The sequence below is a fragment of the Vitis vinifera genome, chromosome 12 (assembly GCF_030704535.1).
Source record: "Vitis vinifera cultivar Pinot Noir 40024 chromosome 12, ASM3070453v1".
Classification (NCBI taxonomy): domain Eukaryota; kingdom Viridiplantae; phylum Streptophyta; class Magnoliopsida; order Vitales; family Vitaceae; genus Vitis; species Vitis vinifera.
Window position 1 is genome coordinate 22,444,907 of NC_081816.1, and position 22,551 is coordinate 22,467,457.

Below are 22,551 nucleotides of genomic sequence, written 5' to 3' on the forward strand. Positions count from 1 at the left end.
CCTGCGGTAAAATCCAGATCGTTGAATGATAATCCAAATGAGAGTGGAAGCCCAGCTCAAAACTAGGCCCAAACGCTTTCTTCACTAATCCATCTCCTCCACTGCAATGCAAACCCATCAATGGCCTTCCTCTTCAAAACCACCCTCAAACCCCAGCACCACCGCATCCTCCGCCGCACCTTCATCGCCGCGAAGATCAAATGGGTTCGCGACCCCTACCTTGACGAAGCCGTCTCCAAGGAGAAAAACCTCAAGCCCCTCCTCGCCCTCAAAACTCTAATCCTCTCCGCCCCTTCCAAAACTCTCCCCGCCGCCGTCGCTGCCGTCAACAAACCCCAGTTCCGCCTCCCCACCACCGCTCTCAATTTCTTCCATAAATACCCCTCCGTCTTTCGAATATTCCAACCCAAACCCCTCTCCACTCCTCACGTGCGCCTGACGCCCCAAGCCATAGCCCTCCACAACGAAGAACTCGCCGTCCACGCCTCGCCGGCGCGTCTCCAAGAAGCGGCGGAGCGGCTCGCGAAGTTTCTGATGTTGGCCGGTGCCCGGAGGCTACCGCTGCGTATTGTGGATTGTTTTAGGTTTGACCTTGGTCTTCCTGATAACTACATCACTGGCATTTGCTGTGATTTTCCTGAGTATTTTCAAATCAGCAGTGGAAATGACCCTGAACTTTTGGATTTGGAATTGGTTTCTTGGAGGGAAAATCTTGCTTGTTCAGTACTGGAAAAGAGGGCAATGAATGGGAATTCGGATATTAGGAAAGGAATGAGAATTGCATTTCCAATGTTCTTTTCAAGAGGATTTGATTTGCAGAGGAAGGTGAAGGATTGGTTGGATGATTGGCAAAATTTGCCTTACATTTCACCATATGAGAACGGGTTTCATCTGAATCCGAATAGTGATCAGGCGGAGAAGTGGGCAGTGGCAGTTCTTCATGAGTTGCTTAGTCTTATGGTGTCAAAGAAGACGGAGAGGGACAATATTTTTTGTTTGGGTGAGTATTTGGGGTTTGGGTCGAGGTTTAAGAAGGCTTTGGTTCGTTATTCGGGTATTTTCTATGTTTCAAATAAGATTAGGACCCAAACTGTGGTGCTTAGGGAGGCTTATAGGAAGGATTTTTTGCTTGAGAATCATCCATTGATGGGTATGCGGCATCGGTACATCCACTTGATGAATAAATCAGAGAAAACGAGGTATCAGAATGCTGACTTCTTGAATAAATCGAAGCAGGATTGCAAAGGCGATTGTAAATTAGAAAATCAAGCAGTTTCTTGTGGGAGAAGAGTTAGTGGGATAACAGGATGATGAAAGTTGTCATGCCCCACTCTCCACCCAATATGGTGAAGTTGAGTGCTGCAGTGGCGCACACTCGGCACAAAGGCCTCGATATTGTTGGGTGAAAGTCCTTCATATATGATTTTTCATCATTCACTCCCAAGGCGATGTGCTGTCGGGGGGGCAGCGTCCCCGGATTAGGCTCTGATACCATTTTGTCATGCCCCACTCTTCACCCAAATTTGGTTGGTATCATTTATATCTTGTTCAACTAGCAAAGCTATTTAAATTAGTTAAGAGTAGTCCCTTATAACTAATGGAACCACCCTAATCCTGATGGTAGGCTTCAACCCCTGTTGGAACCTCCTTGCTTTCTCCCCTTTCCTCACTGATTATGCCCACAACAAATTTGGACAATTCAGAAAAGTGAGACTCGTACTCCAACACTGTCATGGTTCCCTGAATGAGATGCTCAAACTCAATCCTTTTGGCATGCTTAGCCACTTCCCCAAAATATTTATCTAGAATTATTCTCTGAAATTAATCCCAAGTCATTGCATCTGTATCATATACTCTTTTCATGGTCTCTCACTAGAAATCTACTTTATCTACCAGCATGTATGCCACCAAGTTAACCCACCTCTTCTCTGGAATGGCCAGTCCCTCCTATATTCTCCTTCTGCATCTCAGCCAATTTTCTGTTACTTCTGCAATTGGTTCCCCAGTAAAAGATGGATAAGGAGTGGGGCGTGACAAAAGTAGTCAGAAGATTCAATTTCAAGGGGCTAGCGGAATGGGATTAAGTTGTAAATGCAATGGATGATAGTGAGTGTTGTAGTTAATAGGGTGAAAACATTCGGAAAGGATGGCTTCAAGATGGGGAGGCTACTGAAGTTTTTGAATTGGGAAGCCTGACAAAGGCACTTCAATCGGACAAAGGAGACAATTCTTGGAACATTTTCTAGAGGGGGGAGAAGAAAAAAAGAAATCTGGTGTGAATTTTATGAAAGAGCTGATTATGTGATAACTGGGTTAGATAATTGATTAACAACTGAACTTTTATTTAAGAGCAATCTGGATGTTTTTGCTTACACTCTATGTAGCTTTTTTGATGAAAGAAAGATTGCGTGGAGGATACTTGAATTGGACAAAGGACACACCTCATGTAACATTTTTGTGTGAAACAGAGGCACAATGCAGGTGAAGATTAGCTGCATAATGATGTGATACGTGAGTGAAATTACTGATCAACCGCTGAACTTCTATTTGATAGCAATCCAACTATTTGTTTATCATATATGCACCTCTTTGGATTGTAAGGTTCCTACTCTATATTATTTCTTTTCCTTTGAATAGGAAGAAATTCTTTATAATGCTTTTTCCCCTTATATCTTTTGTGAAAATTTAGATCTTACTTATAGACCTAGAGGGGGTTGATAGGTAATCTATTTTTAGCCCAAATTTTTATTTTTAAATTTCTCTTTAAGAATTAGAGATATAGTGAGACAACAATTTACGTGGAAAACAACCCACAAAGTCTCTCCGAAACTTTATGTATGTAAAAACCATGGGATCAAAGACTGTAGAGTTATAGTCCACTAAATATGAAGAAAAGGTACATAGATTTACTTGACAAGATTAGAGACCGTAGAGCTATAGTCAAAGTTAAATGAGAAAATGAGAGATGAATGAAACAGAAAAATTAGCCCATTTTTAAGAAAATCTGATGAAAAATGATTAGGAAATCAAGGAGAAAGAAGATTTTCTTGGTAACGAAACACCCCTAAATTGGCATAAAGAGAGAGCACAAGAAGGATAAAGAAAACGGTTGTAGGTCTCTATCCTCCTAATTTGGAAGCATTTTGGTTTAAAATGAAAGAAACCCCTAATCCAACAGCTAAGAAAGGATCTAACAAAAAAACTGATCCTAGAACAAGGCACACATAGATACTTCGTTGAAAAACCGTTGCCCTAGTCTCCTCAACTCTTTTAAAAAATAGTTCAAGAGAAATAATAAATTGAAAAACTTGGTTGATTCAGTTTCATCCATCAACAACCTTAACTACATATTTTGACCTCTAAGCAATTTATACATCTTGATCTTCATTAGGCAAGTAGTCTGAGGAAGAATTCAGAAAAACTAAGTTAAGAGATACTCAAGAATTTTGTCTAGAATTGTCAACCTAGTTAAACACTCAAAATCTTCCCCTTTGGCAATTATGAGACAAAACCCTTTACAAAGCGAATAAATGCAAGCAAGAAAGCCCCACCCACACTCATATACAAGGTCACTCACTTACCCGCTTGATAACAACCAAGGTACTATAAAACTTACAATTAAAACTCACAAACAATTAGTAGTACCAGATGAAGCTATTGAATATACATAATATATCAACAAGTATCTCAGATCAACATGTATATCCAAATCCAAAATAAAAGAAGTGTCTCATATTAGCATGTCTAGCCAAGAAAAGATGTGGCAATGATATCAACAAAATCCAAATTCCATGCTTTAACAAAATCAAAAACCACAATCTCAACTGAAAATTTTCTAGGAAGTATGATATGGCGTTGGGAGACCTCTTGAATTTGTATAAAAACACATATCCACCCCCCTCCCCCTTCCCCCCTCCTTAGGTGTAGTTCATTATTGAGATTCACCCTCAATTGTCATATCATGTTCTCCTCTCTTGGACATGATCCTGGATTGCTGGGGCCCTTCATCTGACATCTTATAGAAGCAATGGAGGAATCTCCAAGGGTGTCTTTCTCTAGTATATTTTTTCTTTAAGAAAAGGCGTTAGTTTGTTATTGTCGTCATCTAAAAGTACACATCTATTTGCAAAATTTGAAGCAAATCTTGAAAGTTCTAGAGTTCTGATTTTGTTTCTATAGTCACAAGCTATTGTCCATGGTTCTTGGGTTGTTCAAATTCTTTCAATGCTCGTAAGTCTTGGGAAAATTTGCATTTTAGTTGGAATGGTAAGATATATTGAGAAAGGTAGGAAGGGCTGTTCCCCTTTTCCTTTGTCTTGTTTTATCTAGAAACAGATGATTACAAGAGAACTTATAAGGATCTGCAATCTGCAAATTCCCAATTTCAGGGAGACTTTGCTACGCTCGATGCAGACCTGGACTGAGACACTATGGCAGTAGGAAGAAATGGATTCCGTTGGCAGATCAGGGTGCAGTTGGGGTTAGTAACTTTGACATCTTTCTCTTTTCTTTCTCGTATCTCATTTTATGTTGTTGCAGTTGTTACAATCTGGAGTATACTCTGTATGCAGCAGGGGCTTTGGTTCCTCTCAATGTTTTGTTCCTTTATCCATAAACAAGAAAAAAATTTCAATTCTGAGTTGTGTGATCTTTGCAAGTATCTGAATTCATACATAGATTGAGTTTTTATATCATCCAACTTATTTCCGAAAATTAGTTCTTCCATACTCATGAAACATGGCCTATTCTTACTATACATTAGATATGCCTAGTTGTTCTATATGTCCCTATTTCTTTTTGGCAAATAATTTGTTGTTTTACTACAAATGAAAATCAGTACAAAAAGTTGCATTCTATCCTTTCAAATCCCCTTCAGAGAAAATGCCAGATTGTAGGTGTTGAAGGTTATATAGACTTTTGGGTAAAGTGCTCATCTCACCTCTTGAGTAAATTTTTGTATGCAGATTGGATGGTTGATCCAGCTGCATGATTTGATGAAATCCGGAAGCAATGGAGATCTTGATGATGGTTTTGGATATAGTGCCCCATGAAAAGGGCACACCAAAGTATACACGGTATATACAAAAGGCACCCCAGACAAGCGAAAAAGAAAGGAGAATGCCTAAAACAAGCTCAACCAGTCAACAAAACCTATCATTGTCATCGAATGATCGTCTTTGTACACCATAATCCATTTGGAAAAAAATACACATGATAGATGGCTTAATGGCTTGGTCTGTCTGTTCGACATCTTCAAATGCCGGCCTATATTTTTCTATTTGTAAAATCCAAAATAAGTACAAAGTAGCAATCATCCAAGTTTTTTCTTTGTTTCTTCTCCCTTGCAATGAAGAGTGAGTTGGATTTGATTGTCCTTTTTGTTCAATTATGGGTAAGGTGTTGTGTGGAAGAGCTTTTAAGAAAGGTTCATTACTATAAACAATTTATTTTTCCTTTTTTTCAAGATGTGTATGAATCATTTTTGGTTGAAGGAATCAAAGTGAGGAGAGTGTATGGATGTAAATGGATGATAGTGCTTTGAATGAAATGTATGGTTATGTATGCAAAAAGACAAACTCAAATGTAAAGATCATTAATGGATTTATATTCCAAATAAATAATAAAATAGAGGAAAGAGCTGCCTGAATTATTATGTTAGTGGGTGGCAGCTCTCATGCCACTGCCCTTATTATTCTCCACTTGTTGAATTTATTGGTGCAATCAAATTTATTATTTTTATCTTTTGAAAGTTTAAAATTAGAAATAGAAAGTGAGTTTGGTAGTGATTTTAAAAAATATTTTTAATCTTTTTAATATTTGAATGATACCTAAAATCACTGTGAAATGGACTCTTAGTCATTTGATTTTATTTATATATTTTTATATTTAGATAAACTTTTTTATCTAACTAATGAATCTAGCTTGATGGACCCAAGTAATCTAGTTGTTCCTATCCAATATTTTTAATGGAAGTTGGCCAACAAGTCAATTACATAGAAGCATATCTCCAATAATTCTTTGTGTGCTATTTAGTAAAAGGGCTAGAGAAATGGCTTTTCTAATGTTGATTTTGTCCCAAATGCATAACATTGTTAAATATTTTTAAATAAAAAATAATATAAAAATAATAATTTCAGAATTTATATTATTGTTTATTTTATTATTTTTTATGATTTTTTTTTAAAAATATTTTCATGAATTTTGATTAATTTTTTTCCACCGATTTTTTTTTCAAATTTACATGTAATATTTGACGAAGTTTCTATAAAGTTCAATTATCAATATTCAATTAATTTCATCTTATTTTTATCCCATTGACACACTTTTTTCTTTAGAATAGCTACAAAAAAAATTTCTAAACAACTTAGAGTCGGTTTGATAGTAATTTTAAGAAGTGTTTTTTAAGCAAAAATTAGGTATTGGCCAAAATTTAGAAAACATTTTAAAATTTTGAAAAATCAATATTTTCTAGATGTACACTTGATAGATGATTCTCCTAAAAATATTTTTGAAGAAAACACTTCCACTAAAAACACCATCAAACACATTTTAAATAACAAAAAGATCAAGGGATAATGACTTTTCATATAAAAACTTTTATCAAGAGATCCAAATTATTGCTTATGTAAGTCACTAATAAATTGATACTATATACTAAAGTCAAGCCATTGATATTAATGTGATTTATAATAGATGTCCCATCTAATAGGATTTATTTCAATTTTTTTAATTAAACCTTTTTATTTTCCAAAAAAAATCATTTATCAAGATTGCATTTGGATGTGATATTTCTAAAATATTAAAATATTAAAAATTTATATATTATTTGAAGGTGAGTTGGCACATGGGAATAAAAATAAAAATATCAATAGAAATGAAGAGAATGTCATATAAAAGAAATGGTATTAGCATTTGATTGGTTTGAATGTTGGACCAACCTCCCTTCACAACACATACCATATTTTTAATATTCATTGTAGTATTTTTTTTGTTCTCATATTTTGGAATTTAATTTCTGAATTTATGTTTTTTGTTTTTTAAGGAGACTTTTCACCAATGTTTTTTTAATGTTTTAATAGATGAAGATAATTAATTATAAAATCTTAGAATCATTGAAGAATCTTATGAAGAATGTGGGTCAAAGATAAGTTTTTAGATTATTTTCCTTAAAATAATTAATTTTCTTCAACTTGATCAATAAGACAATTAGTAGATTTTTGTTTCATTATGATAAGACATTTCACCTACTAATTCCTAATCACTCAATCAATATATCAAATCCAACTATTTAATTATTATTAATTTTTTTAAGTTAATAATAGTAAAATTCCATTTGACAAAAGACTTTAAATAATTGGTAGAACTTCTCATTTTTCACATTTGTCAACCACCAAAGATAAGTGAAGTGACATGTAACTTAGAGGCATATGATTACTCTCCTCAACCTTTTAACTGAATGAAAGTTCCATTATTTCTGGCATCAATCCAAACCTTCAATCTTTATGATTAGATTCTTTAACTTCAATGACATTATAATCCCTTCAAATTTTCTACTAACTTGAATTCAATAACTCAAGAAAAAATAAGTAAAATGAGGGTTTTGATTCTCTTAATCCTAATACAAGTATAGTTCAATACACGAAGAACACGGATGGATTTTCATGGTATAGTAAAAGATTTGCAAGTTTGGATTCAATGAATTTAAATGAAGAGTTTTGAATGAAACAAAACAGATGAAAAACTAATTAATGTAAATGTTCTCTTATCAATAAATGCAAAGAAGTTTTTCAATTTACAAAAAATCAGCTCAAACATTTGAAACAACACAAAAAGACTTGGACTAGTTGAGCTCCAATTCAACAATTAGCTAATTGTTAGTATAACTAATGCTTTGTAGGTGATTGTTGGTGTTTTTAATACTCAATTGGACCTCAATCAATCCTTGATCGACTAGACACCAACTATTAGAAGAAAGAAAAAATTTAGAGAAGCTTGATTGATTCGAGGGACACGCAGTCAATTGCACCAAAATTTGCCAAAAATGCTTCTCTTCGGGGTTTTAATCTTCAAGTAATTTAAGTATTTCATCTAAAAACCTTTATAAGTTGTTTTTTAAATAATTGAAACTAAAGTTTTGAAAATAAAACGCATATCCATCCACTTTAACAATAAAAATGTCACTTTTAACCTAGGCGAATATGAATGAAAAATCGTTTTGAATGAAAAATCGTTTTGGAGTATAGGAAAATATTTTGATATAAGTACACCGATGAAACTCATCTTACAAAGATTTCTAAACAGTTTAAATGTTCAAGGATGCATATTTTTTTATGACTTTTGAACCACTTGCAAAAAAACTTGGGCTTTCTTTGAAATTTATTAATAAAATATGAGATTATCATTTGATTTAAATATATTAATATACTTAATCTTATTTTATAATAATCAAAGCGAGATATGGAGAACACTTAGGTTAACTGTCTTTTCAAAAAATAACTTTTAATTGATATTATAAAAAGTACGATAGATTCTTAAATAGTTTCAAAGATGTCATATTTTAATAAATATCTTTTAAATTTTTTTTTTCAAATGATAAAATTCCATTTTTGTGAATTTTAAGACATATAATGGTAGTATGCTAATTTATTCTTCCTCTTATCACAAAAAATCAATTCTTGTTTTCAAAATAGAAGACAAAAATACCCATGTGAGCTTTAGCGCATAAAGTGGTCACATACTCATCTTCTCACAAAAATTCAATTTTCACTTCCAATTTATAGAGCGAAGATACCCATAAAAGCTTTTAGGCATATAGTGGTCCTACTTCAATTTATTCATCCTCTTAGCACAAAAATTCAGTTTCCACTTTAAATTAGGGAACAAAAATTCTCATGTGAGCTTTAGGAAATAAGTGGTCCATTTTCATTTACTCAACATGCTCTTCATAAGTTAGAAAACAAAAATTGTCACAAAAATTTATCTATCTATCTATCTATCTATATATATATATATATATATATATATATATATATATTTGTCTTTTTCCTTTTGAGCTTGAGCGCAGTATTAGGGTTCCTTTCATTTGACCCTCTTGTCATAATGCATCACTTTCAAGTTAGAAAAAAAAATGGGGCAGGTAAAATACCCATTTGACCTTTAGGGCATGGATGGTCCTATTTTTCATTAAATACTCTATTGTTATAATCCTAACTTAGAAAAACACAAATTCCCATGTGAGCTTTTGGAGATGTGGGAAGATCTATCTATCTATCTATCTATCTATCTATCTATCTATATATATATATATATATATATATATATTTTCTTTTCCCTTTTGAGCTTGAGGGTAGTATTAGGGTTCCTATATTCATTTGACCCTCTTGTCATAACGCATCACTTTCAAGTTAGAAAAAAAAATTGGGGCAGGTAAAATACCCATTTGACCTTTAGGGCATGGAGGGTCCTATTTTTCATTAAATACTCTATTGTTATAATCCTAACTTAGAAAAACACAAATTCCCATGTGAGCTTTTGGAGAGGTGGGAGGAGATTATATTTTCCTTTAATTATCTCTTTCTTACCGCTTCAAATTAGAGAATAAAAATATTATTTAGGCCCTTAAAGTACAAGGGAAGCCTACTTTTTATTTATTCACCACCTTATTATAAAAATTGAGACATAGGTAAAAAAAAATTAAATTAAATAAAAGGAAAAATGTTCATTTAACTTTTAAGCCATATTAGTATGGATGATAACGACACAAGTTTGGGAAGAGTTGTTCTCATCCCAATTCTATTTCGTTTATTCAAAATAATCTTATCCTTATTTCATTTAAAAAATTAAATGGAGTGGGACGAGTATGGGACAAAGCAATACTCAAACCCATCCTAAATCCATCCCAGGCTTTAAAAAAAAATAAAAATCAAACCTACCCCTAACCCGTTTATTTAAATTTCAAACTTATTCCATTAGGGACGGGACAAGACGGGTACCCAAAAAAATTCAATTGTCATCCCTACATAATAAGGGTTTAGATTTACTAAGGAGATAATTAAAATATACCATGTGACCATTAGGATACAATTCATTTACTCACCTTCTCATCACAAAAAATTGAATTATAAATTCAATAAAAAAAATGTTCCCATCTACCTTTATAATAAAGTTCCCATATCATTTTGAGGGATTTTTTTTTCTTTTTCACATTTATTCAACCCTTTATCACAAAAGTCCAATTATCATATCAAGTTGGAGAGGGAAACATGCCCTTGTGAATTATAGGTCATATGGGGCTTTTGTAAATTTGTACCCCCTTTCTCACAAATTAATTTATAAGTTAAGGAAACAAAATATCCATGTGACCTTTAGGGCATAATGGACCTCAATTCTCATTCATTTAAGTTTTTATTACAAAAATACAACTATTATCTCAAGTTAGTGTTTAATAATTTCAATTATTTGAATTTTGTAAAAGTATATTCGATTAGAAAGTGTTGCTTCAATGGTGTTGCCCTTTGTTCGTTACTATTTTAGCAATTTTATAGGTAAAATCACCAATTTCAAAAAAAAAAAAAAAAATTAGCATTCTAATAAGGAGGAATCATGTAAAGATGCATTATTTAGAAAGTATGGTTGAATTGAAAACCCAAAGAAGTGAGTTTCTGGAAAATATATTTTGAGGAAAATAATCGATAAATCATGCACTAGAATAGTTAATTTGTGAGGTCCAATTATATGTCTGTCAACTTGTCTTATATGGATGATAACCCACCTTTATAGTTGGAGGGTAGTCTTGGAAGCATGCATAAAGGTTAGAGGGTAGTCGACGTCCAATCATATGCACCTACTTTGCCTTGTATGGGTGACAACCCACTTTTATAGTTGAAGGGTATTCTTGGAAGCGTGCATAAAAGTTGGAGGGTAGTGCATGCACAAATTAACCATTCTAATGCATGATTAAAGGATTATTATTCTCAAAATGTACTTTCCATGAAACATGTCTTTTTAGGTTCTCAATATATTCATACTCTTTAAATGGTGTGCATTTACATGATTCCTTCATTTTTAATAATTTATAGTGGAAATGCTTCAAGTTTCACAAAGTTGTGTAAGAGAAACCTACGTGGCTAACTTTTAAGCATTACTTTAGTATGAGGATTCTTAAACATTTTTTCCTCAAAATCATTTTTTTTAAAAAAATAAAATAAAATTTTATGTAAAATTATTAAAATAACATCTTATTCTATCAAGGAAACTGATAATTTCAAACAAGTGTCAACTCAAGTCTAGTTGTCACCATGAACAATACCAGATTTTGTGTCTTCCATGATTATAAATTACCATATTTTGTGCCTTCCATGATTACAGGATCAGTTTCCTATCTTTGTAAATATTGCTTTTAATTGTGATTGTAAATTTACTTTTTTGTTAAATATTTTTGAATGCCTAAAATTAGGCCTCTCTTGTTATATAAAGATAAAAGAACATGAATAGAAAGTAGTGTGAATTCTCTTTTATGGTATCAGAGCAGAGCCAAACCTCTAACGAGTATCTTTCCTTTCTTGCTTCCTGCGACATGGTTGCTATCTCTGCATATACCACTGATTCACCTATCATCACCATCAATGCCACCACCACCATCAACGAAAAACTCACCCCCTCTACTTTCCCTCAGTGGAGGGCTCAATTTGAAGCCTTACTCATTGGCTATGATCTCATCGACTTTGTCACGGGTGTAAAAAAATGTCTTGCCATTGATGCAACAAATTATGCTGCCTCCAAAGCTGCGAACTCCCATTAGGTTCGCCAAGATAAACTTATCCTCCACGCCATTCTTGCTTCCACCTCCATCACTATTACCCATCTTCTTGCTACCTACAAAACATCCCATGAGGCTTGGACAGCACTTAACCGTTTATACACGGGAAAATCACGAACATGTGCGATGCAGCTCAAGGAAGATTTGACCTTAAGCACTCATGGAACTCGCACTGTCACTGAGTTCCTTCACAAAATCAAAGTGATTGCCAATGAACTCGCAATCATTGATCATCCGATTTTGGATGATGATTTAACCATCTACATTCTCAATGGATTGGGTCCTGAATTTAGAGAAATTGCGGCACCCATTTGTGCTCGTGAGACCTCTCTAAAATTTGAGAAAATTCATGATCTTCTTGTAGGTCATGAGAGTTACCTCCGACAGCTGGAAAATCAATCGGCAGCAACATTTGTTCCCACCGCTCATTACTCTCATCGGCAAGGAAGTGCTTCTGGACAACATAAACCGACCCCTAAGTCTTCCTCTAACAAGACTTGCAGCAACAATGGGCATCAGAAAATGGGCCCTCCAATTCGAGCCACAGGAAATTTAAATTAAAATGCCAATGGTGTGATCAAATGGGTCATACGGCCAAAAATTGCCCAAAAATGTCTTCCGCTGACTTCATTGCAAATTGTGCAGCATCCTCCCAAGGAAAAAATCACAAGTGGCTAGTTGACTTAGCGGCATCTCACAATATGACAACCGACCTCTCTAATCTGTCGATTAATTATGAATATGATGGTACTGATGAGGTGGTAATTGGTGATGGATCAGGTTTGCCTATGTCTCATATTGGTTCATTATCTCTTGCATCGTCTAATCGTGTCTTTCATTTATGTGATACCCTTTGTGTTCCCACAATTCAAAAAAATCTTATTTCCGTTCACCACTTTACCAAGCATAATAATGTTTACCTTGAATTTCATCCTACTTATTTTTTGGTGAAGGATCGGATCACAAGGACGATACTACTCAAAGGTGAATGTGAAAATGGAGTGTACCCGTTTCCGGAGCATCTACCACCAAACTTAAAAAATGTTGTTGCCTATGTTCATGCATGTAGTACACCCGATGGATGGCACAAACGACTTGGTCATCCATCGTCAAAATTGGTCAACCATTTAATTCATGCTTTTTCTTTACCCATCAATAAAAATGGCCATTTATCTATTTGTACTTCATGTTCTCAAAATAAAGCTCATCGCCAAACTTTTAATACTCATGGTCTTACTAGCACTGCTCCCATGGAATTGATTTACACGAATGTTTGGGGTCCATCTCATGATATTGGTATTGATGGTTCAAAATATTATGTTATTTTTGTTGACCACTATACCAAGTACATTTGGCTCTATCCCATGACTCATAAATCAAATGTTCAAACAATTTTTCCGCAATTCTAAAATCTTGTGGAAAATAAGTTTAACACAAAAATAAAAAGTCTCTACTCTGATAATGGTGGGGAATATATTGGCCTCAAATCCTATCTTTCTGTTCATGGGATTAGTCATTACACAACCGCTCCACACACTCCACAACAAAATCGTATGTCTGAAAGACGACATCGCCATCTAGTCAAGACTGGTCTCACCTCACTCACGAATGCTCACATGTCTCTCTCATATTGGCCATATGTGTTTCAAACTGCTGTTTATCTTATAAATTGAATGCCCACCTCGACTTTGAACAATCAATCTCCATTTGAAAAATTGTTCAAACAAATGCCAAATTATCTCAAGCTCAAACAATTTGGCCGCCTATGTTATCCATTAACTAGGCCTTATAATAGACACAAACTTGAGCCCAAGGCCCAACCATGCACATTCGTGGGTTACAGCCTCTCCCAAAACGCATATCTATGTTTTGAGCCCACTACCCGAAAGTTTTTCACTTCTCAGCATGTCATATTTCACGAAGGGACTTTCCCTTTTTCAAACCCTAAAAATCCCGACTCTCCTTTATCTACTGCCGAAGATCCGTCTGTCACGATCTCGTTGTCGTAACTCCTCTTGGTTCCACGCGGCACTACTAAATCTCCGGACGTGGGTATTGAAGTCTCGCCATCGCTTGAGAATGGGTCATCCCCTGCACTGACTCCTCTCCAGGTAAGTACTCTCTCTTCTTTTTCCTTGATTTTGAGCCCACTCCCTTCAATAGAAGTGCATGACCTTATTGTCTCTAATAATGAAGTGCGCACCCACCGAATGACTACCCGATCCATGAATGCTATCTATAAGCCAAAAAAAAAAATGTTTCTTGTCACTAAACACCCTCTTCCATCCTCCTTGGAACCCACTAGTGTTACTGAAGCACTCACTGATTCCTGATAGTGTGACGCCATTTCTTCTGAATTAACTATGTTAATGTGTCACAATACATGGCAACTCGTACCACCTCCGAATGATTGTAATATTGTTGGTTGTAAGTAGGTGTTTCGAATTAAGAGATATGTTGATGGATCTGTTGATCGGTTCAAGGCCAGACTTGTGGCCAAAGGATTCAATCAGAGACCAGGACTGGATTGCAAAGAAACATTCAGTCCTGTCGTCAAACCGGTCACAATACGCACTGTCTTAACTCTTGCTGTTATGCAAGGTTAGTCTCTAAGGCAATTAGACGCCAATAATTCAAATAATAAACAATTTTAATTTTATTTTCTATTTTTTTTTTATGATTCGAATGAATTGAAACTCCACTTAGATCAAGTCTAGTTGTTGAATTTATTGGTGCAATCAAATTTATTATTTTTATCTTTTTGGAGTTTAAAATTACAGTTAGAGAGTGTGTTTGGTAGTGATTTTAAAAAACGTTTTTAATATTTTTAATATTTGAATGATACCTAAAATCACTATGAAATGGATTCTTAGTCATTTGATTTTGTTTATATATTTTTAATTATTTTATTTTTATATTTAGAGAAACTTTCTTATCTAACTAATCTAGCTTGATGGACCAAGTAATCTAGTTGTTCCTATCCAATATTTTTAATGGAAGTTGGCCAACAAGCCAATTACATAGATTCTTATAATATTAGAATATTAGGATAAATTAGACAAAGAAGCATATCTCCAATAATTCTTTGTGTGTGCTATTTAGTAAGAGGGCTAGAGGAATGAATGGCTTCTCTAATGTTGATTTTGTCCCAAATGCATAACATTGTAAATATTTTTAAATAAAAAATAATAATTTCAGAATTTATATTATTGTTTATTTTATTATTTTTAGAATATTTTTTATAATTTTTTTAAAATATTTTCATGAATTTTGATTATTTTTTTTCCAGCGATTTTTTTTTTCAAATTTACATGTAATATTTCACGAAGTTTCTATAAAGTTCAATTATCAATATTCAATTAATTTCATCTTATTTTTATCCCATCGACACACTTTCTTCTTTAGAATAGCTACAAAAAAAAATTTTAAACAACTTAGAGTCGATTTGATAGTAATTTTAAGAAGTATTTTTAATTTAAAAAACGTTTTTTAAGCAAAAATTAGGTATTGGGCAAAATTTAGAAAACATTTTAAAATTTTGAAAAATCAATATTTTCTAGATGTACACTTGATAAATGATTCTCCTAAAAATATTTTTGAAGAAAACACTTCCACTAAAAACACCATCAAACACATTTTTAAATAACAAAAAGATCGTTGGATAATGACTTTTCATATAAAAACTTTTATCAAGAGATGCAAATTATTGCTTATATAAGTCGCTAATAAATTGATACTATATACTAAAGTCAAACCATTGATATTAATGTGATTTATAATAGATGTCCCATCTAATAGGATTTATTTCAATTTTTTTAATTAAACCTTTTTATTTTCCAAAAAAAAAATCATTTATCAAGATTGCATTTGGATGTAATATTTCTAAAGTATTAAAATATTAAAAATTTATATATTATTTAAAGGTGAGTTGGCACATGGGAATAAAAATAAAAATATCAATAGAAATGAAGAGAATATCATATAAAAGAAATGGTAGTAGCATTTGATTGGTTTGAATGTTGGACCAACCTCCCTTCACAACACATACCATATTTTTAATATTCATTGTAGTATTTTTTTTGTTCTCATATTTTGGAATTTAATTTCTAAATTTATGTTTTTTGTTTTTTAAGGAGACTTTTCACCAATGTTTTTTTAATGTTTTAATAGATGAAGATAATTAATTATAAAATCTTAGAATCATTGAAGAATCTTATGAAGAATGTGGGTCAAAGATAAGTTCTTAGATTATTTTCCTTAAAATAATTAATTTTCTTCAACTTGATCAATAAGACAATTAGTAGATTTTTGTTTCATTATGATAAGACATTTCACCTACTAATTCCTAATCACTCAATCAATATATCAAATCCAACTATTTAATTATTATTAAAAATTTTAAGTTAATAAATAGTAAAATTCCATTTGACAAAAGACTTTAAATAATTGGCATAACTTCTCATTTTTCACATTTGTCAACCACCAAAGATAAGTGAAGTGACATGTAACTTATAGGCATACGATTACTCTCCTCAACCTTTTAACTGAATGACAGTTCCATTATTTCTGGCATCAATCCAAACCTTCAATCTTTATGATTGGATTCTTTAACTTCAATGACATTATAATCCCTTCAAATTTTCTACTAACTTGAATTCAATAACTCAAGAAAAAATAAGTAAAATGAGGATTTTGATTCTCTTAATCCTAATACAAGTATAGTTCAATACACGAAGAACACGGATGGATTTCCATGGTATAGTAAAAGATTTGCAAGTTTCGATTCAATGAATTTAAATGAAGAGTTTTGAATGAAACAAAACATATGAAAAACTAATTAATGTAAATGTTCTCTTATCAATAAATGCAAAGAAGTTTTTCAATTTACAAAAACAACACAAAAAGGCTTGGATTGGTTGAGCTCCAATTCAACAATTGGCTAATTGTTAGTATAACTAATGCTTTGTAGGTGATTGTTAATGTTTTTAATACTCAATTGGACCTCAATCAATCCTTGATCGACTAGACACCAACTATTAGAAGAAAGAAAAAATTTAGAGAAGCTTGATTGATTCGAGGGACACGCAGTCAATTGCACCAAAATTTGCCAAAAATGCTTTTCTTCGGGGTTTTAATCTTCAAGTAATTTAAATATTTCATTTAAAAACCTTTATAATTTGTTTTTTAAATAACTGAAACTAAAGTTTTGAAAATAAAACGCATATTCATCCACTGTAACAATAAAAATGTCACTTTTAAACCTAGGCGAAAATGAATGAAAAATCGTTTTGGAGTATAGGAAAATATTTTGATCTAAGTACACCGATGAAACTCATCTTACAAAAATTTCTAAACAATTTAAATGTTCAAGGATGCATTTTTTTTTTATGACTTTTGAACCACTGGCAAAAATACTTGGGCTTTCTTTGAAATTTATTAATAAAATATGAAATTGTCATTTGATTTAAATATATTAATATACTTAATCTTATTTTATAACGATCAAAACGTGATTAGGAGAACACTTAGGTTAATAGTCTTTTCAAAAAATAACTTTTAATTGATGTTATAAAAAGTACGATAAATTCTTAAATAATTTTAAAGATGTCATATTTTAATAAATATTTTTTAAAATTATTATATATATTTTTTTCAAATGATAAAATTCCATTCTTATGAATGTTAAGACATATAATGGTAGTATTTTAACTTATTCTTCCTCTTATCACAAAAATTCAATTCTTGTTTTCAAATTAGAAAACAAAAATACCCATGTGAGCTTTACGGCATAGAGTGGTCACAAATTCATTCTTTTCTCACAAAAATTCAATTTTCACTTTCAAATTATAGAGCAAAGATACCCATAAAAGCTTTTAGGCATATAGTGGTCCTACTTCCATTTATTCATCCTCTTAGCACAAAAATTCAATTTCCACTTTAAATTAGGGAACAAAAATGCTCATGTGAGCTTTAGGAAATAAGTGGTCCATTTTGATTTACTCAACATGCTCTTTATAAGTTAGAAAACAAAAATACCCATGTGACCTTTAGGGTATATGTGATTGGTTTGAATGTTGGACCAACCTCCCTTCACAACACACACCATATTTTTAATATTCATTGTAGTATTTTTTTGTGCTCATATTTTGGAATTTAATTTCTAAATTAATGTTTTTTGTTTGTTAAGGAGACTTTTCACCAATGTTTTTTTTAATGTTTTAATAGATGAAGATAATTAATTATAAAATCTTATAATCATTGAAGAATCTTATGAAGAATGTGGGTCAAAGATAAGTTTTTAGATTATTTTCCTTAAAATAATTAATTTTCTTCAACTTGATCAATAAGACAATTAGTAGATTGTTTGTTTCATTATGATAAGACATTTCACCTACTAATTCCTAATCACTCAATCAATATATCAAATCCAACTGTTTAATTATTATTAATTTTTTTAAGTTAATAAATAGTAAAATTCCATTTGGCAAAAGACTTTAAATAATTTGTAGAACTTCTCATTTTTCACATTTATCAACCACCAAAGATAAGTGAAGTGACATGTAACTTATAGGCATACAATTACTCTCCTCAACCTATTAACTGAATGAAAGTTCCATTATTTCAGGCATCTATCCAAACCTTCAATCGTTATGATTGGATTCTTTAACTTCAATGACATTATAATCCCTTCAAATTTTCCACTAACTTGAATTCGATAACTCAAGAAAAAATAAGTAAAATGAGGATTTTGATTCTCTTAATCCTAATACAAGTATAATTCAATACACGAAGAACACAGATGGATTTTCATGGTACAGTAAAAGATTTTCAAGCTATGATTCAATAAATTTAAATGAAGAGTTTTGAACGAAACAAAATAGATGAAAAACTAATTAATGTAAATGTTCTCTTATCAATAAATGCAAAGAAGTTTTTCAATTTACAAAAACAACACAAAAAGGCTTGGATTGGTTGAGCTCCAATTCAACAATTGGCTAATTGTTAGTATAACTAATGATTTGTAGGTGATTGTTGGTGTTTTTAATACTCAATTGGACCTCAATCAATCATTGATCGACTAGACACCAACTATTAGAAGAAAGAAAAAATTTAGAGAAGCTTGATTGATTCAAGGGACACTCAGTCAATTGCACCAAAATTTGCCAAAAATGCTTCTCTTCGAGGTTTTAATCTTCAAGTAATTTAATTATTTCATTTAAAAACCTTTATAAGTTGTTTTTTAAATAATTGAAACTAAAGTTTTGAAAATAAAACGCATATCCATCCACTTTAACAATAAAAATGTCACTTTTAAACTTAGGTGAAGATGAATGAAAAATTGTTTTGGAGTATATGAAAATATTTTGATCTAAGTACATCGATGAAACTCATCTTACAAAGACTTCTAAACAATTTAACTCTTCAAGGATGCATTTTGCAAAAATACTTGGGCTTTCTTTAAAATTTATTAATAAAATATAAAATTGTCATTTGATTTTAATATATTAATATATTTAATCTTATTTTATAATGATCAAAGCGTGATTAGGAAAACACTTAGGTTAATAGTCTTTTTAAAAAATAACTTTTAATTGATGTTATAAAAAGTACGATAAATTCTTAAATAATTTCGAAGATGTCATATTTTAATAAATATTTTTTAAAATTATGTTTTTTTTTTCAAATGATAAAATTCTAATCTTGTGAATGTTAAGACATATAATGGTAGTATGTTAACTTATTCTTCCTCTTATCACAAAAATTCAATTCTTGTTTTCAAATTAGAAAACAAAAATACCCATGTGAGCTCTAGAGCATAGAGTGATCACAAATTCGTTCTTTTCTCACAAAAATTCAATTTTCACTTTCAAATTATAGAGCGAACATACCCATAAAAGCTTTTAGGCATATAGTGGTCCTACTTCCATTTATTCATCCTCTTAGAACAAAAATATTATAGAGCAAACACACCCATAAAAGCTTTTAGGCATATAATGGTCCTACTTCCATTTATTCATCCTCTTAGCACAAAAATTCAATTTCCACTTTAAATTAGGGAAAAAAAAATGCTCATGTGAGCTTTAGGAAATAAATGGTCCATTTTCATTTACTCAACATGCTCTTCATAAGTTAGAAAACAAAAATACCCATGTGACCTTTAGGGTATATGTGATTCTCATTTGTTGATAGCATTATCACAAAAATTTATCTATAATTTTAAGTTGGAAAAGACAATGTATATATATCCCTTTTGAGCTTGAGGGCAATATTATGGTTCCTGTATTCATTTGACCCTCTTGTCATAATGCATCACTTTCAAGTTAGAAAAAAAAAAGGGCAGGTAAAATACCCATTTGACCTTTAGGGCATGGAGGGTCCTATTTTTCATTAAATACTCTATTGTTATAATCCTAACTTAGAAAAACACAAATTCCCATGTGAGCTTTTGGAGAGGTGGGAGGAGATTATATTTTCCTTTAATTATCTCTTTCTTACCGCTTCAAATTAGAGAATAAAAATATTCTTTAGGCCCTTAGAGTACAAGTGAAACTTACTTTTTATTTATTCACCACCTTATTATACAAATTGAGAGATAGGTCAAAAAAAATTAAATTAAATTAAATAAAAGGGAAAATATCCCTCCAACCTTTAAGTCATAATAATAGGGATGATAATGAGACAAGTTTAAGATGAATTTCTTTCATCCCAACTCTATTCCGTTTATTCTAAATAATTTTATCTTAATTCTATTTAAAAATTTGAATGGAATGAAATGAGTATGAGACAAGGTAACACCCGAACATGCCCTAAATCCATCCTAGGTTTTAAAAAATAACCTCAAACTCAATCCTACCCCGTTTATTTAAATTTCAAACTTATTCCATTAGGAACAGGATAAGACGGATACCTAACAAACTTCAATTGTCACCCTTAAAAAGAAAAGAAGTTCCCATCTATCTTTATAATAAAGTTCCCATATCATGTTTAGGGATTTTTTTATTTTTCTTTTTCACATTTATTCAAGCCTTTATCACAGAAGTCCAACTATCACATCAAGTTGGAGAGGGAAACATGCCCTTACGAATTATGGGTCATATGGGGCTTTTGTAAATTTGTATCCCTTGTCTCACAAATTAATTTATAAGTTAAGGAAGCAAAATATCCATGTGACCTTGAGGGCATAATGGACCTCAATTTTCATTCATTTAAGTTTTTATTACAAAAATAAAACTATTATCTCATGTTAGTGTTTAATAATTTCAATTATTTGAATCTTTTTAAAAGTATCTTCGATTAGGATGTTGTTAACAAAATCTAATTTTAATGTTGCTTCAATGGAGTTGCCCTTTATTTGTTACTATTTTAGCAATTTCATAGGTAAAATACCAATTTCAAAATAAATAAAAAAAATTAGCATTCTAATAAGAGGGAATCATGTAAAGATACATTATTTAGAAAGTATGGATGAATTGAAGTGGGTTTCTGGAAAATATATTTTGAGGAAAATAATTGATAAATCATGCACTAGAATAGTTAATTTGTGAGGTGCAATTATATGTGTCTGTCAACTTGTCTTATATGGATGGTAATCCACCTTTATAGTTTGAGGGTAGTCCTGGTAGCGTGCATAAAGGTTAAAGGGTAGTCGATGTCCAATCATATGTGCCTACTTTGTCTTATATGGGTGACAACTCACTTTTATAGTTGAAGGGTAGTTTTGGAAGTATGCATAAAAGTTAGAGGATAGTGCATGCACAAATTAACCATTCTAATGCATGATTAAAGGATTATTATTCTCAAAATGTACTTTCCATGAAACATGCCTTTTGAGGTTCTCAATATATTCATACTCTTTAAATGGTGCACATTTACATAATTCCTTCCTTTTTAATGATTTATAGTGAAAATGCTTCAAAGTTTCACAAAGTTGAGTAAGAGAAACCTACGTGGCTGACTTATAAGCATGGCTTTAGTGTGAGGATTCTTAAACATTTTTTTTCCTCAAAATCACTTTTTTTAAAAAAAATAAAATAAAATTTTATGTAAAATTATTAAAATAACATCTTATTCAACATGCTAATACCCATCCATCTAAAATAGAAGAAAATAGATGACAAGAAAAATGAGAAGATATAAGATTAGAATTTTGAATGCATGAGTGACAAAAGTAGAATATTTTGGAAAATATGAAAATACAAAGGTTTTAAAGAAAACGTTTAACGATTTTCTTTTAAGTTATGTTTGGTTTCCAAAAAATACTATAGAAAAAAAATATTAAGAAAAATGATTTTCTTATGTTTGTTTGTATTATGAAAAATATTAAAGAAAATCAAATATAATTAAAATTAATTATAAACTTATGCATTTTAAAATTATTTAATCTTTATGTTGATAATTTAAAACAAATAAAACATGTATTATGTAGCAAATAAAAATAATTTATTGAATTTTAATCTATTTTTTTATTTTTCTTCCCTTTTATTTTTCTTTTATATATTTTTTTCTTTACATTTTTCTTCAAATTTTCCATAAACCAAATATAACCTTAATATTCCCATAAGGGTTACCTACTAAACCTAAAAAGTCAATTTCTCTTTGATACACGAATGCCTAAAAACTAATTACACTCACTCTCATTCTCATCTAAGACTTGAAGAGTTTATTAAGGAGTACGTTGATGAGACATCACATAAGTAAAGTTAAATGTATGTGGATGACTTTTTAGATGATTT

General features: G+C 31.5%; 1 protein-coding gene across 5 annotated transcripts; it reads left to right on the forward strand.

The window, feature by feature from the left end:
* Window positions 1-19: 19 nt before the first annotated feature.
* On the forward strand, window positions 20-5,524 carry LOC100268137 (protein WHAT'S THIS FACTOR 9, mitochondrial). Of its 5 annotated transcripts, none has more exons than XM_059741319.1 (3): window positions 20-4,285; window positions 4,389-4,480; window positions 4,965-5,524. In XM_059741319.1, the coding sequence occupies exon 1, from the start codon at window positions 121-123 to the stop codon at window positions 1,309-1,311; it is 1,191 nt and encodes a 396-aa protein (XP_059597302.1). In that variant the 5' UTR covers window positions 20-120; the 3' UTR covers window positions 1,312-4,285; window positions 4,389-4,480; window positions 4,965-5,524. The 5 variants fall into 5 exon arrangements, with proteins under 5 accessions (XP_059597302.1, XP_019079105.1, XP_019079106.1 ...); XM_019223560.2 differs by having other exon boundaries at window positions 20-2,596; XM_019223561.2 differs by having other exon boundaries at window positions 20-2,511.
* Window positions 5,525-22,551: the final 17,027 nt, after the last annotated feature.

Bases quoted from the DNA above. Each gene is read 5' to 3' on its own strand.
- LOC100268137 (XM_059741318.1), top strand. From the start codon at position 121: ATGGCCTTCCTCTTCAAAACCACCCTCAAACCCCAGCACCACCGCATC.